Source organism: Apus apus, chromosome Z, assembly GCF_020740795.1.
Source record: "Apus apus isolate bApuApu2 chromosome Z, bApuApu2.pri.cur, whole genome shotgun sequence".
NCBI classification, from domain to species: domain Eukaryota; kingdom Metazoa; phylum Chordata; class Aves; order Apodiformes; family Apodidae; genus Apus; species Apus apus.
Window position 1 is genome coordinate 76,600,414 of NC_067312.1, and position 17,176 is coordinate 76,617,589.

At 40.3% G+C, this 17,176-nt stretch overlaps 1 protein-coding gene across 1 annotated transcript in view; it reads right to left on the bottom strand.

Annotated features, from left to right (window-relative positions):
• MCTP1 (multiple C2 and transmembrane domain containing 1) overlaps positions 1-17,176 on the bottom strand; it is a 276,702-nt gene that overhangs the window by 110,625 nt on the left and 148,901 nt on the right. Inside the window, exons 9-10 of the mRNA XM_051643546.1 lie at positions 7,211-7,397; positions 2,127-2,220 (exon numbers count right to left, since the gene is read on the bottom strand). Coding sequence (XP_051499506.1) covers positions 2,127-2,220; positions 7,211-7,397 — 281 coding nt within the window. The remainder of the gene's footprint in view (positions 1-2,126; positions 2,221-7,210; positions 7,398-17,176) is intronic.

The following is a 17,176-nucleotide window of genomic DNA, read 5'->3' on the forward strand; positions in this document are numbered from 1 at the left end:
TTGTGCTTTTTACTCATTCATTCAACAGGAGTCTCAATTGCTCTTTATTCACACAGAGTTAATACAGTATTACAATGGTGCTCAATGAATGTATGGTAACAAAAGAAAAATTTCACATTTGGGAAGGGGGGGGGGAAGAAAAAAATCCTTGCAACTGTAGTGAGATTGATGACTACTTAAAAAGATTACAGAAATCTTTTTCCCTCTCTGCTTATGCTTAATGATGGAATATTAAGGATTCTTAAAATCCATTCAGCTCCAACTAATAAATTTTCATTTATTACTTCACATGAAAAGATTCCTGAAAGTGAAATGGGATATGTCCAGCAGACAGGAAACAGAGCAAACCACACAGGTACCATACAGGTGTTTCAGCTGCTTTTCTGGCTCAGGGGGCAAAAGATTGACTCTCTATTGTTAGAAGAGCAAACCAGTCCTTAGCTTTTGCTCACATAAGGAATCCTGCATCGTGTAAGTTACACCAGTGATGACAGCACTCTCCACACTGACTCCTGAGTTGTGTAAAGGTGGAGGGTCAAGTTCTACACAATTTTTGCAAACACAGTTTATTGACAATTATCAAGTAACTACTTTGATTTATTTCTCACTCCTACTGTTCAAGGTTTAACTTGAAAGTAACGATCCACACTTGCTCACGTTACTAAAAACAGCTCTGAATTACTACAGCAGTCAATAAAAACCCTCTCTGTCCTCTTTTTGAAATACCAGGTATTTTTTTGCTCAAACTATGCAACAATTTCTGCTGTGTCTGGAATGCACAGCCATCTTACAAACCGTATCTGCTCTACAGATGCCTTTTCTTGATAATGAACAAAATACATGGGGCACAGGAAGTTTCTGAGTGTTCTGCCCCCTCTTCCTGCTCGTCCCTCTAAATGCAATGTCTGAAAATTTTTGGCAGCCCTGTACATCTTTAATTGAATCAAACGTATCCCCAAAAATTTGTTCAACCAGCACAAATGGCATGTTGATCTGGAAAAGTTGAAGACTGAACGAGGTCAGGGACTGAATTATTCCATTTGCCCCTGAATAACTTAATCTCTCTCTCTCTGTTCAGACCACATTGGATTATAAGGTCAAAGCAGAGTGAAGAATCTTTAGAAGCATTTCTCCAGCCTCCCCAAAAATAGAATCTGCTATTTTGTGTGCCACAAGCTGGATGATCAGTTTCAGCAATGAAATGTTTGCTTGTCTGAGAAAAAAAGAGAAAAAAACAAACACAACAAAAAAGGAACTCAAGATAATTTACAAAAAAATACTAAAAATGAATATGTTGCTATATGACTGTATCTTCTCCTGTAACAGAATATTTACGTTCAAATTGCAATTAATATAGTTCCCTTCTTTTTTTTCCTTTTTTTTTTTTTTTTTTTTTTTTTTTTTTAAAGCAGAGATGGTTCTTTTCTGACACAGTGCAAGCTCATTTTGCTCCATTCAGCTGGTGCAGTGTGAAGGTGATTGTAACTACAGCAGAGATAACCTGGACACTTCTGGAGAAATATGGTCAATATGGCTGAAATACCTTTTCTTCATTTCGAAAAGCAAAAGGTTAAATTACCCATTCCACTTACACTTCTTAAAATAGAAAATATAAATGATTTTTATACGTCCCTTCTTAAGCAGATGAGCTGTAGTGACATGAGCCTGCATTTATTTGAGATTTCTGAAACCAACAGCACCTTTGCTAAGTATCTGGAAGATACCAAATGCCTCCTTATGGAAAAAAACTGTACAGTAATATCTAACAGCTTTTACTTGCCGTGTCCTCTGGAATTCAGCTTTAATTTGGATAACTTTGCATATTTGTGTTTTCCAAAAAAAGACGTCTTTTCGATATATTTTTTTCTGATGGAGGAAAAGGTTTTATTTCACCCTTCTGAGAAACAACCTATGCAGGGCTCTGCTAGCAATAGAATGACTTGCTGCCTTGCTTGCAATTTTTTTGCTTGTTTGTTTGTTTGTCTGAGGATTTTTTCTTTAACGAGCAGAAGGTGGGACTGTGAAAACTGAGAATAATGTTTTGATGAAGTTCTGTTTTAAGCACCTTTTCCCTGGCCTGGTCCTACTAGGATGTTTACTGTCAGAGAATCTAAAGGGATCCTTGCCTGTGACATCAGCTGCCATCAATGCTTCTGCCCTGATGACCTTCACCTGCAGGAATCCCACGTCGTTCATGTTACCGAACAGCGCCAGTGGACTCTGAAAAATGATAGAAAGAAAAAGAAATTCTAGATTGAAAAAAAAAAAAAAGAAAAAAAAAAGAGAAACCAAAAGCAGCATCAATACTGTCCTCCCCAGCCCAGGTTATCAGTGCAATTCTGTCCAACGTGCTCATACTTGTAATTATTGTTTTCTGAAGGATGTAAAGTTGTCCGTGTTTCCTTCAGTGTTTCACAACTTCAACTTGCCAATGAAAAATACAAAGGAAAAATCAGAACCTGAATTATTAAATATAAGACTAGCTTTACTGAATTCATCCCCTAATACTACATGAACAACTGCCCATCAACAATTTCAGTTACATCTAACAAAATTACTACAAACTACTACTACATTACTACTACTAACAAAATTAATACAAACAATAAACCACTTTCTCTCCTTTTAGTGAGCTCTGTGTCCATACTTTCCCTTTTATGGCTGCAATATTTTGAAGAGTGACTTAGGGCCAATATTGTGTCTGTTGTAGCTGAACACTACGTGCAAGCTTGCATATACAGCATAAATGCATATATAAGCTTGCATATAGTTTGCAAATAACACGAGCAAAACCAATCAGAAGATAATTATAAAAACTCAGTAATTTTCATAATAATAATATGCAAAAAAAGATATAAAAATTTAATTAAAAGATGGTTCCAATTTCATGGCAGAAATCTCTTGCTATAAATCACTTTTTTTAAATGCAATTTTCTGCAACATCTACACACATTAAAAAAAGGAAGAAAAAATTAAACAGCAGACTAACACTTGCATTTATTCACCCAACACAGTTTTAGAAAGCTGCTCTGAAAGTGTGTTCTCTTGCTGCTCTTTTTTCAAATAACTAAGCGTAAGCATTGTAACAGTTAGCTGTTACATGCCAAAATTCTCAAGCTTTAAGGGTGGATATAATTTAAAAGTCAGACAATTTCAAATGCTAGAACATCGAATGCAACTTTGAATCTGCAATCAATTAATAACTAACCTGCTATTATCATTTAGTTTTTAGATAACCTAGGGGACAAAATCTAAATGAGGAGACTAAAATTAGATTTCCACGTCAATTTTAAATCACTTTATATATATATATATATATGCTGTTTTTTTGCAGGTCTTGTTCATAAACACTGCCATGTACCTTTATTCTGAAGTATTTTAGAATCTGGACTAATGCATTTAATGCCTCTGGCCTTTTCTAAAATTTTAATGTAGTGCAGCTGAAGCCTTTTCCACTGCTTATGATAACGTCTAGGTTTCTAGAATATGCAAACATCAGGTAAAAAACAAAGTCAACAACCCTTTAATCTGTTAAGAAGGCAGAACTGACTGTTAGGGAAAGGCAGAATAAATAACACCAGCGATTTGAAAAACACAGGTGCTGCTGAAATGAAACATTAAACGGCAGTTTGTGAAAACTTCATTGTTGTTTACACACAGATAACCTACCCATTAAAATGCGGGATATATAGCATGCATCCCTGTCCTTTTATTAATAAGACAACTCTAACAGTCAAATCACACTCTGATTTTAATTCCACAAGCCCTAGCTGACCACTCACCGTTCACAGTGCAGGTCTTAGCTCGGTGTGCAGGGGAGGAACCCCCTTACCTGTGGCACCCCTCGTGCCACACAGACACACAAACAAACACATAGTGGCTAACCATTTTTTTAAATCATTCTTGATACGTTAATCATCAGAAATACAGCTTAAAAATACTGATGGTCAACTTTAATCAGCACAGACTGCTCGCAGGCTGACGAGCTGAGGGTGGCAGAGATGGTGCTGCAGAGAGCACCGTTATAATTCAAACCCTCGTTGGCACCAGCCCTCATTTATTACAATAACCATCAACCATGTGGAAGCTGCTTATCAGAAGAGGTGCCACAGTGGAGATAATTCTGCCCCAATACCACAGGGAAAGTGGAAGGATTTACAGAAGTGTTTCCCAATGAAACAAACACTAAGATTCCGAAAGAAAACAAGGCAAAAACAAAGCATGGAGCAAGCCCCCCTTCCTGCAGCACCCTGCAGTCCCCTTTTTCCTAATTTCACCCTGGTAAGCTCACTCTGCAGAAAAGCAACAGTGCTTTATTTCACTTTCTTACCTTTGCTAACATCCCATGGAATAATTATTTTTGAACTTGCAGTTCCAGCAAGTCAGCTGGCTTAGATTCATTTACTGCACATTGTGACTGTGGAGACTGCTGAAAACGCATACAATGCCACAGCAGAGACTCTGGGAGAAGCAAATTACTTTAATACATTACTTTAAATACATAACTTTAAGTAATGATTTATCAGATGATATTCTGTCTTCTTATTTATGATTATTGTTGAAGGCCTCAAATCCTGTATGGTTTCTGAAGCCTGCAATTTCCATAGCAGAGGAATCCGTGATTTGCTGTGAATCTTTTCAGCCCTCAATAGATGGGAAAAGATTGAAATGCTCTGGAGATGAGTCCTCTTTATTTTTTTAATGAAAGGCTGTATAATATATTTTCTGTATGGCTGCAGCAGCTGTCAGGGAGAGCATCTCAGTTCAGCTCTATTATGGGAGAAGCAATACCCCATCCCATGGCATCGAGATACACTGAGGGGCCAGTACTGATTGACAGCTTGTCACCATGACGTCTTATTCCATCTCTGTTATGGAGAAAATTAATGTCATACCACCAGCCTTATGACTCGCTGTCATCTTAGAGCTGCTCACCTTTTATCAATGCTCTAAATAACATTTCAAGCCCATCGTCTCACGGTGGACAATCTGGTCAAGGGACATTAAATCGGATGACTGTGAAATGTCATAATAAAAACGGAATGCTAACAACTTCTTCTCTAAACTAGCTCCTCTGTTTTTTAAACTGTGACAAGGGGGACCGTGGGTTCAGCACACCCGTTCTGAAAAGGTCATACAATCTCTCTTGGTCTGTACCCATTAATGTGCCCCCCACCTCCCTCCCCCCCCCCTCTACCCCAAAAGGAATTAATCTTTTCAGACAATTGTGGTAAAATAATGGTTCAAACAGTAATGCCTGTTTAATTTGTAAGGCTCTGATGTTCAGCTACAAATGGTTAAATGACAGTAATAGAGTCATTTTCCAAGGCTATTTGATCTGATGGCAAGGTCAGCTCATTAACTGTTTTTGGCTGCAGGAAGGGTGCAAAATACATTTCTCAAATGGAAGGAGGATTTTTTTTAATTTTTTTTTTTTTTAAGATGACAAAAAATAAACCCCAAAACATCTTGCTGACTGCACACGCTGCCTATGTATCGGTTCTGAAGGAGAGATGTGAACACCTAGGATGAATCAAACATCAGTGAAAAGAAACTGTCTGAATTTTGTGACTCTTTGCAACGTCTTTCTTCTGCTGTCCACCGGTCATTTTATTAGAAAAAGCAAAAGGTATCAAAAAGACATAGTGATGCCTCAGTTCTCAAAAACACATAAGGAGAAACTCATGCCTCTGCAGTAAGAACATCTTCCAGAAATATAAATGTTTTCAAATGCATACAATAATGTAAATGTAAGGAGAGATACGTATCCGTGAATATGTAAGAAAGGAAAATAAACAGATGATTCTTACACCACATTATTGTGTCTTACAGTGGGAACAAAAAAATTGGAAATTTTGGAAAACTGACTGGTAACACACGGTCATAACATTATTTCTATACTGCTACTAAATTATCAAAACCATCAGTATCACATGACTGCCATATCATCACACACAATAATCCACAGAAACACAGCATTGTTGCACTTGGTAGCAAGGAGTGTGTCACCTCAAAAACGTATCCCTGGGGGATTTATTATATTTACAAAGATCTACTCTGCCATCCACAGACTCTCCTGGTGGATCCCAAGATGTGCAACAACTCTCTTTAATTGTAATTATTTTCCAAAGCTGGTGCACAATACCTTAGCTCTCAGTTGGTTTAGGAATATTATGGTTAGCCTCACTAAGTCACCTCTATTAAACTGTGTTTATGATAACACTATTGGTGTAGGAGTTGTACAAGCATTAGCAGACAGCTGATCCACTGGAGATAGCCAGAATAAATTTGCTGAAGCGCACATCCTGCTAATCTGTTTGAAGAATATTGTACAGCATTAGTACTAGCACTTCATGTTATCTGCACAGCCTGATAAGGTACATCTTTATTAAATTCAGTTATTGAAAGGATGTCAGTCATGGAATAGGAATATTTTAAAATCTAAAAAAAATTAAGCGGCTCTTTGTTAGTCAGAGCTTGGTTTAATGGCTGAGTGTCTAGAGAAGCCTTTCTAAACACCTGGCAGCATTGTACAATAAAAGCTTTGTAATTTTAAGTGGAAATAGCTTTTTTTCTCCTTCTTTCTCCGTGTGTAGTAAGACAGTTACTTTTACTGACTTAGGTATTAGCAATTGCTGGAGTAAGAGCTCCCCTCTCTGTTGCTTTGCTAAAACTACACAGATTTTGTTACTGTGAGGATGCTGGGAAATGAAAATAATTGGCTTCATAATATTTTGAAATGGAAATACTGTTTAAAACTATTATTTTGATGATACACAAAACTACTCCAGTCTCTAACGTGCAAACAAAAAAATTAAGTTTTCCTGCCCCTTCGTAGATGCCCAAAAGGAAGCTGAAAACTCTTGGCACCTCAAACCATTTGGCATAAACACTCACTAAAAACTGTGCAGTCACTGACTGACCCCCCTGGTTATTTTGTGCTTAGTAACAAGTATCTGCAAAGCAGGAAAATGAACTTCTTCATGGCACATGATCATATAAAATAGCTGAATTACTACAGAAAAACACCGTATAGTGTATTTGTAGCCTTCTTGATGCTACCCATATCCGCGGCGGTAATACTAGTAATGAGTTAAAATGACCATCATTGGGTGAGTGTGATAAGGCTATAAGGGATATATTTAGATATTTTTCCCCTGATAGTTATTATTCAGCTCTAAACAAAGGGTAAAAGAGAAGAACTCCATACATATCTCTTCAGTATCTCCTCTCGCTCCTTCTGGTCCTCCAGGGAGTTGACGGAGAGGTCAGAGATAGTGACTGCAGCTGAGGCTGTGAGAGTGACCAGCAACACCAGCAACCCCTCTCCCTCCTCCAGCGGCATCTCCAGCTTGTGGGTTTGTTCTTTGCTCAGGGTTGACAGGTCAACCTGGCACCTAGAAACAAACATTCTCCATCAGCATGTGGTTTTCTTCACATCAAACACCAGCCCGTCGGTTTACTTGCATTCAGCCGGAGAGAAAAACAAAGTGGGAGGAATTCCTTCCCAGCTTCTGGAAGAATTTCCCTCCTCAGCTTCCACCCGTGCTGCCTGCTTGATTGTTTGCTGTTTTTTAAAGCTACAATCTGTTACGCATTTCAGCAGCAAGTATTAAGAAGAGCACACAGACACTAGAAACAAGGTTAGCTAATAAGCCTTACTCGAACGCTGTCAGGAAGAATTTTAAAAGCCCATTAAATTGTACTTTCTCATGATGCCTCTTGTAAAAACACAAAGCTTACATTTTTAAGCCAACGTTTCTGCTACCATTCGTCTAGCAACAGGATGAATCCTCTCTTAAAAAGTCTAAATCTGCGTGGACTCAGTTGTGATGGAGTTAACATGACTGAGCAGAGGGAAACACGGCTGGAGCACCACCCAGGAGGCTCCGCTCTCCCGCACTCAGCTCAGGGTCCCAGCTTCATGCAGGCACCAGGATCAAACTTGATGCCACAGCCCTCTGTATAATACGGTGTCTCACGTTGTAACGAGCAGCGACTGCTTATAGCTGAGCAGAGTGGCTGAAGCCAGTCCACCCTTCCTGAAAACCCTGGCTGCTCCCTGCTCTAAGCTAATGAAGAGCGTGCCAGGCGGCTGAAGGAGCTTTGAAATGTCCTTAAAAATAAAAAGGTGGAGCATGGTGGGGGGAAAAAGCAGAATCACTGCTAACACGGAGCTGGCCATAAGCTTTTAATTAAATTAACCATGCCTTAGTGTTAGTAATTAGCCCATGCACAGGCGTTTTAATATTTTAATGTGTGTATTTCACAAGTTTGGGCTTCCCAAGGTTGCAGCTCTGAGCATGTCTGGAAATTCAACACCTGCGTCAAATCCCAGCTTGCAGTGCACAGGAATCCCTAGGAAAAAGCACTATTTGGAATCCATCTACTCATACCAACCCCAGTAATGTTTTCCCAGTCCATTACTCTAAATATAAACAACAAAGAACAAAAGTAAATTGGTATATTCCCGATACATAGTTAAGACAGTGCATACTCTACTTTTAACAGGGATTATTTAATGTGACAAGCACATGTTCTATATGCCACTCTCACTAAAATAAACATCTAGCAAACTCTTTTCATAAAATGTCAATTGATTTTGAAGAGAAAGATAATGTGGTGACTGCAGGGCTAATAAACTGAGAAAAAGGTGGCAGACATGAATAAATAGGCATTTAAGGACAGGAAATAGCCAATTATGAGAATAAATGTGGCCTCATAAAATGGGCACTGTGCTATCACATGCAGATTAGATTTGCTACAGGAAAATTTTCTTTTGTTGTTGTTTTTTTTAACGCTGCCTGTTGTGCAGCTCTCAAAATTAAACTACTGCAAAGCTCATACAGTAGGAAGCTTCAATTATTTTACAATGAAAAAAATACTGGATGGACACAGCATTCTGACCTGAATGTTTACCTTTTATTTGGAACTCTTTGGCTGGTAAGGGGTGAGAAATTAAATCAACAGTATGGAAAGACTGAAGTTGTTGTTGTCAGTGCAGGCTGACACAAAGATACAAATTTTGTACAGGTACATTGTCAAATATTTATTCAGACTGCAGTGAGGAGTATAAAACTCTCCTTAAGAAATATTGCATTCAACCATTCAAAGTTGGAGCAGGTTAAGATGCCTCTGGTGTTAAATATTCTTTGATAGTTTATTTTGAAGCAGATAACCCTAAAATATCTCTTCAACACTATTGTGATTTTAACCACTAGTCATTGAAAGAACCTCTTTAAACTCTCTTAAAAGTTAGTAAAAGAATCAAAAAGTTATTAAGACACAAGTAATGCAGAAATAATCCACTCACACTCAAAAACTGGTAACAAAAGCTACCCCCACTGGAACAAAAAAAACCCAACAAACTATCTGTATCAGAAAACTGCAGTGACTGCAAAATTACAGGTTTTACATCAGGGTGACAAGCTCCAAGTTCCTTTAAGTTACAGCAATTTTTGCAACATAAGTAGCCTGTGATGCTTTTCATTTGGGCTAAAAGAAGCATCTGAAAATTGGATTTTACCTGTGCACCTTTCCTACAGCTGTCAAGTATTCCCAATAGCATCATGACCAGAACAGGTTACCTGAGGAATTTGCCTCTATTGTCTGCCTGACAGATCTCCAGGAGCAGCCTGTCACCAGCTCGTTATTTCCTAAAATCATACAAAGGGTAGGGAGTCATCTGCAAACTTTTCCCAGTGAAAGCCTTCACCATTTCACAAGAGGCACATCCTCTGAAGTGCCCTCAGATAATGTGACCAAAAACTGGGGTTATTCCATTAAGGAGTGTCACCCCTGGGCTCTGTGGAAGTCTTGGTTAAGAGCTGGCTGGGGTGAAGGCACACTTCTCATTCTGCACCACGTCCCCTCCTCTGGCACCAGGAGATCCAACTCCCATGGCTCTAACTTGGCAGAAGGTGCTGAGGCTGGAGGACGTCCCTCACCAGAGGCACTTCAGTCAAAAAGATGAGACTTTCCAATTCAGTTTTTTCCAACAGTTGAGTTTTGTGTGAAAAAAACAACAACAACAACACACCACAAACAACACGAACAACCAACAGTTTTTTTTTTCTCTCTCTCAGACCAAAATTCCCTGTAAAAAAAAATCAGTTAAATTGTTTTTAATTGTTTTAACACTGCCCTCACCAGATCTTTGCATGGGACCAAAATACTGAAGGGACCCTGGTTTTATTAAGGCACTAACCCTGTCCTAGAATAACCTCTACAAACACCAGCAGCAAACCCACAAAACTCCTTTTTGGATTAGATTTGCTAACAGGCACTAAGTTAACAAAGCACTTCTAAAGATATATAGCTTTGGCAAGTTCAGGTTGACACTGGCCCTTTACATTTTACTGAGAGTACACAAAAGTATTCCAAGCTTTGCATCGTGGTGCTAAGTTGTTGGTTTTTTTGTTGTTGTTTTTGGTGTTTTTGGTTTTTTTTTGTCTTGCATTCTGAAACTGAGGACCATGAAAAATTACAGCCATTTTGAAAAGGCCATGAGCTGCACATGACCGGCAGCTGTCACACTGAAAGCAGGAGATAATAGTCATTTTGGAGGATTCAATTTCTTATTAAATTACTATTTACACGCTGCTGCTGAAAGAAGAAAGTTCTCCCCCTGTGAAGAGGTCAGCATGAAAAATTATGGCCAAAATAGCCATTAACTCCATAGACAGATTTTCAAGCTGGCTATAAATCACATTTCAGAGAATTGTAGTTTTTAGGGCAGATTGGGTGTTTTGTACTACTCTGGTGCTCCATGCTGTCTAATGGCTGCAGAGTCCATACCTGTGTCAGCACTGGAAGCAGTGGGTGGGGGCCCTGGCATGATTGTCCTGGCTGATCCCTTGGGAAGAGGCAGGGAGGCAGATTCCCCCCAAATAAGCTCTGCAGGTGAATGTTGCCAGCATCGGGTGGGTCTGGGTTTTCAGACCCTGAGAGATCCAAAGGGAGAAAAACCACACAAGTGCCTCAAGCTCATGTGCCCCAGCACCACAGAGGAAGTTGCTGCAGAAACAAGGTCCCGCTCCCAAGAGGGAAGATGTGAAGATCCAAGGGGGAATCCACCACTTCTCTGAAACTGTGCTCAGTGTGTTAATCGCCCAAACTGTTAGAAACACATTTCTGATTTATTTTTAATTTGAATGCATCTGGCCTTTGGTTCTTTATATGCCTTTCTTTACCAGGTTGAAAAAGCCTTTAGTGCCCTGTATTTTCTTCTAGTGAAGGTACTCAGATACCATAATCATACCCCTTCTTGATCTTCCTTTTGATATGCTAAACACCTTCAGCTCCCTATACATTTCCTTGGAACACATCTCCTACAGCCCTCAAATGACTTTTTGTAACTTTTCTGATCCAGTGAAATTCTCCTGCAACCTTTTTAAAGTGTGGAAGCCAGAACTATATGTAGTATTTTATTATCAGCATGTCTAAGAGGTAAAAATCACCTCCCCTCTCTAGTTCTAACAGAACCTGGAATGTAAGACCGTGTTGGCACCCTGGTGAAATATCCTTGCTAATGAATGAATTACAAAGGTAGCAACATGACATAGAAGACCTCTTAAAAGCCAGGTGGCCAGGCAAGGGAGAGACAGCAGATAGCAAGATCATTTTCTCACATGACAAAATAAAGCATAAAAGAGGAATTGGCACAATCCTAAGTGATAGGGACAGAAAAGCACCACTTGGCTACAACCCAGGCAACTTAATTATCATCATGACTTGTTCGGAAGACAGGCTTTTAACTCCACTGTGATCCAGGTCTATGCTGCTCCAAAGGATGCCAAGGAGAGGAAACTGTGAGATTCTGCAATTAGAACTGAGCTGGACACACATCAGAAGCAGCGAGGCATGAACTGCTACAATTTGTGAGACTCCAGGTCCTTTATCAGCAGAGTAAAATGTTCCAGCAAAACCAAGAAACAAACGGAGAGGGGAAATTCTGCAAAGCACTGGCAGAAAATGACACGGCTCAGACAGACAGGACTGCAGTAACCTGAAGTTCTTGGAAGAACCAGTGTAAAGATAATGAAAAAGAAACAAAATGATAGGCCCCACGTGATGTTTGTGATGGGTGGTGGGCAGAGGTGACAGACTGAAAACCAGGAATGCTCCCAGAGGAGCTGGAGACTGTAACTCAGCTAAGTAGGACACTGACTACTGAGGGGGAGTGTGGTGGTGAGCTTGGGAAGCCGGAGAGGATTTCCAGGAAGCTGGAGAGGATCCCCCAGAAGCTGAAGAGGATCCCCAGGGAGGTGGAGAGGATCCCCGGGACGCTGGAGAGGATCCCCAGGAAGCTGGAGAGGATCCCTGGGAAGTTGGGAGTGCACTGCCTCACTGCAGGGATCAGCAGGACCTGGGGAAAGGGGCAAGCAGCACATGGAAAGCGGGGAAGATCCCTGCAGCGTGGGATACAGCAGTCTTGGTAATGGAAATGAGATACATGAAATGCAGTACAATCTCACTGGTCATTGAGCAACACCTGAATGGGGACAAAGTGCTTATTGCTTGCTAAAAGAAACATGGTGGATACTACAAAGTCCTCTTGATGGATTGTGAAATGACTGGCTGACAGACCTCTTCACAATAAAATTACAGATTTACTTTTGAAAAATTGCAGGGAGAGGAAAAAAGTACTTGCAGATGTTCTATGATGTGATGCTTCCTGTCTTGCCCCTGTGGCACATCTGTACACCACAGACACGCACTGCTGGGGCTGTCACCAGTAGAAATGTCTTTGCTGCAAAATTAAACACTTCCCCCTGCTAAACCAGCCTGTTGCTTTGATGAACATCATGTCTTCTTACATGGTCCCCCCTTCACTAGTTGGCCCAAGCAGCTTTGCCAGAGCTTTCACAGAGCTCCAACCTGTGCTGTTCAGAAATCCTTACCAACCCTGGTCTACCCTTCTTAGTTTTGCTTCCCACATCAAGGCTACCATTCTGCTTCTCCTTCTCCTTTCCTCTTGCTTTGCCACTTCATGTAATGCAGTTCATTTCTTCATGTGGGAGAGAGAGGGGTCAGGAGAAGGATCCAGAAACATAATCCAGCCTGTCTGCAGCATTCAGTATTTCAGAATACATTGGGGAGTGCTACTGAATTTGAAACAGTATATGACAGTAACAACTGTCAGTAAGAGCTGTAAATAATGAAATATCTGGTGAGAGAAAGTTACTGAAGATTTTTGAACCAAAACAACCTTTTCTGGCTTTCTAGCAGAACAGCAGTGCCTCCGTATCAACAGAAGTTAAAATGTGGAGAGATAGGAATAAATAAGGTGTGGAATACCTAGGGGCCAAATTCTGAGATGCAGTTTTTACATCTAACTCCCTTTGACAACAATCAGAAATGGGGAAGGCTCAGCACATTTCTGGATTTCTCAGGGGCAGATCTGCCAGTAGCATTTTTAGATTTTAATGCTTTGGGCAAAACCTTCATTTTACATAGAGAAATGCATCTCTAATAATTTACCTTTAGTCCTCATGTGCAATCAACAAACCACTGTACAAACAGGCTGTTGGTTGTGTGCTTGTCTGTGTTTGCACAGAATTGCTGTGTCATTCACATGTGCACACAGCTCAAAACCCCAATTACAACAGCACACTGACCTCTGTGTTTAAACTTTGAAAGTAATACACCCTTTCAAAGCTACCTCAACAGGCAGAAATTTTCAGACCACCACGTGGGAAAAGGATCTGAAAAACCAGCATCAGTCCAGAGGAACTACTTTTGTCCTTACAGAATTTTGCAAAATGGAGAAAACTTCCTAGATTCATCAATTTCAACCACACAGTTTCACACCTATTGTTCAAAACCTCTTCCTTGGCAGCAGTATTTAGAAAATAAAACTGCCAGTGTTTTAATATAAATCACAGTCTCCACACAATGGAAGCAAATTCTGTGAATAAACCTTAAGAGCAGCATATTTAGTGTCCTTCACTCAAGTTTGTATGCATGTTTGAGAACCCACACACAGCTTCACAGCACCACTCATTGTCCTCTCTGGTAATCTTCAGTCTCCCATAGTGAGGATACATAAATTTCAGTGGGAAAAAAACACAACATATGTTGGCCACAGATAAAATTAATACATAACTTTAAGGAACGTACTACACACCAGGTCTTTTGTTCTTAGTTTGCATCAGATGGGAAAAAAGATAGTGGCACCTATAAATACTGATTAAAATAGATATAGATGAAGTCAACAGTGATTTCCTGGCACAAAATAAAAGTCAATGTCATTTTAAAGATAAACACGCATTTTTCATAACAATAAATAATGCTATAAATCCTGCCACACCGGATTGCAAATAACTTCAGCTGACTAAAACTGCATGACATGGGATTTACTTATTCTGTATGTTCACAGAAACAACTTGTTCTCTGACAGCACTCATTCTTGGCAATTTATTGCAGCTGTCAGCAGCCAATTTGCTCAGATTACTGCTCTGCATAAAGGTGTAACAATCATGAGGATTTATTAGCTGATTATCGTAAAGGTGACAGGCAGGATCGCCTTCAAAAATGCAGATGATGAGAAAGTTAAATAATTACATGAAGATTAAAATCATTTCACCTTCATTTTGATCTTAGTATTACCATCAGAAGCTTATGGCAGTGTTTGTTTGCAGGAGTGTACTGACTCCATAGGAGAGAAATTACTTACTCATAGCAAAAAAGTGAATAATGAATGAACAATATACACACATACACATATATTTCTACTTCTCAGATGAAGCAATCACTAATACTCCTCATGCTTATTTGAATGCAAGAAGGCTGCCCCTATGGCTCTAGCTGCTGATGCTCTCCTAAAGAACCTTCAGACCTTATGTCTTTGGTCCTGGAATGTTTATTTGTTTGTTTTGGTTTGTTTTGTGTGGGGTTTTGTGGGTTTTGTTTTTGTCTCTTTGTTTGCTTTGTGGGTTGTTTTTTTAAATGATATTCAGAAGAATGCCAGAATTCAATCTCCTGCATGATGAAGCCTGGTTCTAGTCCAGCCCAGAGTTTCCTCATATAAATCAGCACACAATCAGAATTATATTTTCCTTGAAGTTTTTGTATGATGTCTTTTCCCAGCTTTTGAAATCCTAAAATAAACCTTGAAATGGTTTTTGGATTTTTAGCGTATGCTAAGATGGATGTTCACAAGGTCCTTCATCCTTTCAACTCTCATGGAGAATGCACACAACTGCAACTCACATGAATTTCACAAACTCAGGATGCTGCAAGTTAAGGATGGAAATCGACCAGTCAGCATCTTGTTTCAGGAACTACCATGATGAAAGTGCCCGGGCACCCAGATGAAGATGGAGCTTTACACTAGCTCTGTGACAGACAAATCTTTCTCCTCTGAATTAAGATGCCATGCTGTCACTCTCGCCCTCTTAATACCTTCCTTCCTCTCACAAGCCACCCCTTCCACTTCCGTCTTCCTCTCACCCCACCCCAAAGACAGAATCTCACTTCCATGTCTTCAGCCTTCTCAAACATTTTGCTTTATCTTCCTGCCCTTAAAGAAGGACTACAAGCCCAAGCCCTCACAGCCTGAGCACACATGCCATTGAATCCCTGCCACATGCCCAGCTTCATCCTAGTCCTTACCATGCTCCAGCCTAATGCCTGTGATGAGACACAGAGGGCACACAGAAAACTGCATTCCTGATTTCCCACTTCTTTTATTTCCCTGTGAGGGTGGGGAGAGCCTGGCCCAGGCTGCCCAGGGAAGCTGTGGCTGCCCCATCCCTGGCAGTGTTGAAGGGCAGGTTGGATGGGGCTTGGAGCAGCCTGGAATGGTGGGAGGTGTCCCTGCCCATGCAGGGGTTGGGAATTGGATGGTCTTTAAAGTCCCTTCCAACCCAAACCATTCTGTGATTCTGTGAAGTGCAGCTGAGACAGAATTAACATTCCAGGAGAAGTTGCAACATCGCACTTTGGAATTAAATTTGCAAATTACAGAGCTTCATACTTTCATATTTCAACTCCAGGGGGCTTCTGTGCCCTCTTCCAGCAGGAACCTGGAGTCTGTCCCTTCAGTCTTCCACCCAGGACCTTGTTCTCCCACAGCCAGCCCAGTTTGGGACTGCTGAACCAGTTTTAGGGGTGGCACTCTTCAAAGAGTGGCATTCTTCACAGCAGCTCAACAATATCTCTTTTGCACAGGACAGACACCCTGCTGAACCCAGCACTGTGGACGAGGGCTGAGAACTGCTCCTTAAACAATCTCTTCCCCCCTCTTTTCTCAGTTTGGCCTGCTGTTTCCCTCAAGGAGTAGGACTTTCTTCAAACAAGCATGGGGTCTCCCTAACCATACTTTGGCCAGGCAGGATACCTTCAAGAAATAATAATTTTCACTTGCATTTAACAAAAATACTCCTATATGATAAATAGTAGAGCTGCTGCTTTGCACATTATTCAAGAAAGGAGGAAGATCACAGGAAGAAGGATTACTCCCCATCACTGAGCCATGCTAGAATACTACCAGGAAGTCTTTTTTTTTTTTTTTTCCTTCCTACAGTCTCATTATCACTTTTCCTGGAACTGGAATAAAAATATACAACTTATTACATGTGCCTTGAGAGCCACAGAGCCTTAATCACGGAGCATGACTCAGCCGTGCGTTACAAAAATCAATGTACATTTAGAGTAACACACACACAGAGTGTCTGTAGTGTCTTTTCTACTAATTTCCAAGTATTTCCAGCTTTTAGAGGCAGCCTTGGAAATAGAAACTGGGGAAGAGAGGTCAGTGTAAAGTGGAGCTGTCAGGTGTCAGGTGATATTTATCCACAGTCACTGGCAAAGAGTATCAGGGAAGGGGAATATTAAGACCTATTTTTGTATTCAGATTGAGCTTGACAAATGACAAAAGTTTTTCATGGAAATCTTCATGGAGAGGCAGTTGCTTGTAGGTTGCATTATCCAGAGGAAAGGCACCAAGGGAAGGTGAAATGAGAGAGTGTCTGAGAGGACAAACTCAAGAGGGATCACACATACACTGACAGCAGAGAGGCCACAAAAAGCAAGAGCAGCAAGATTTTGGGAAAAATGCCACTGATTTAGGTAAAATCAATACTATACTGCAGAAGCAGTACAGATTAGCTTTATCCAAGGAATATATTGTTTGGTATAAATAAGAATTATGTCTATTTAGAAAAATTATAGA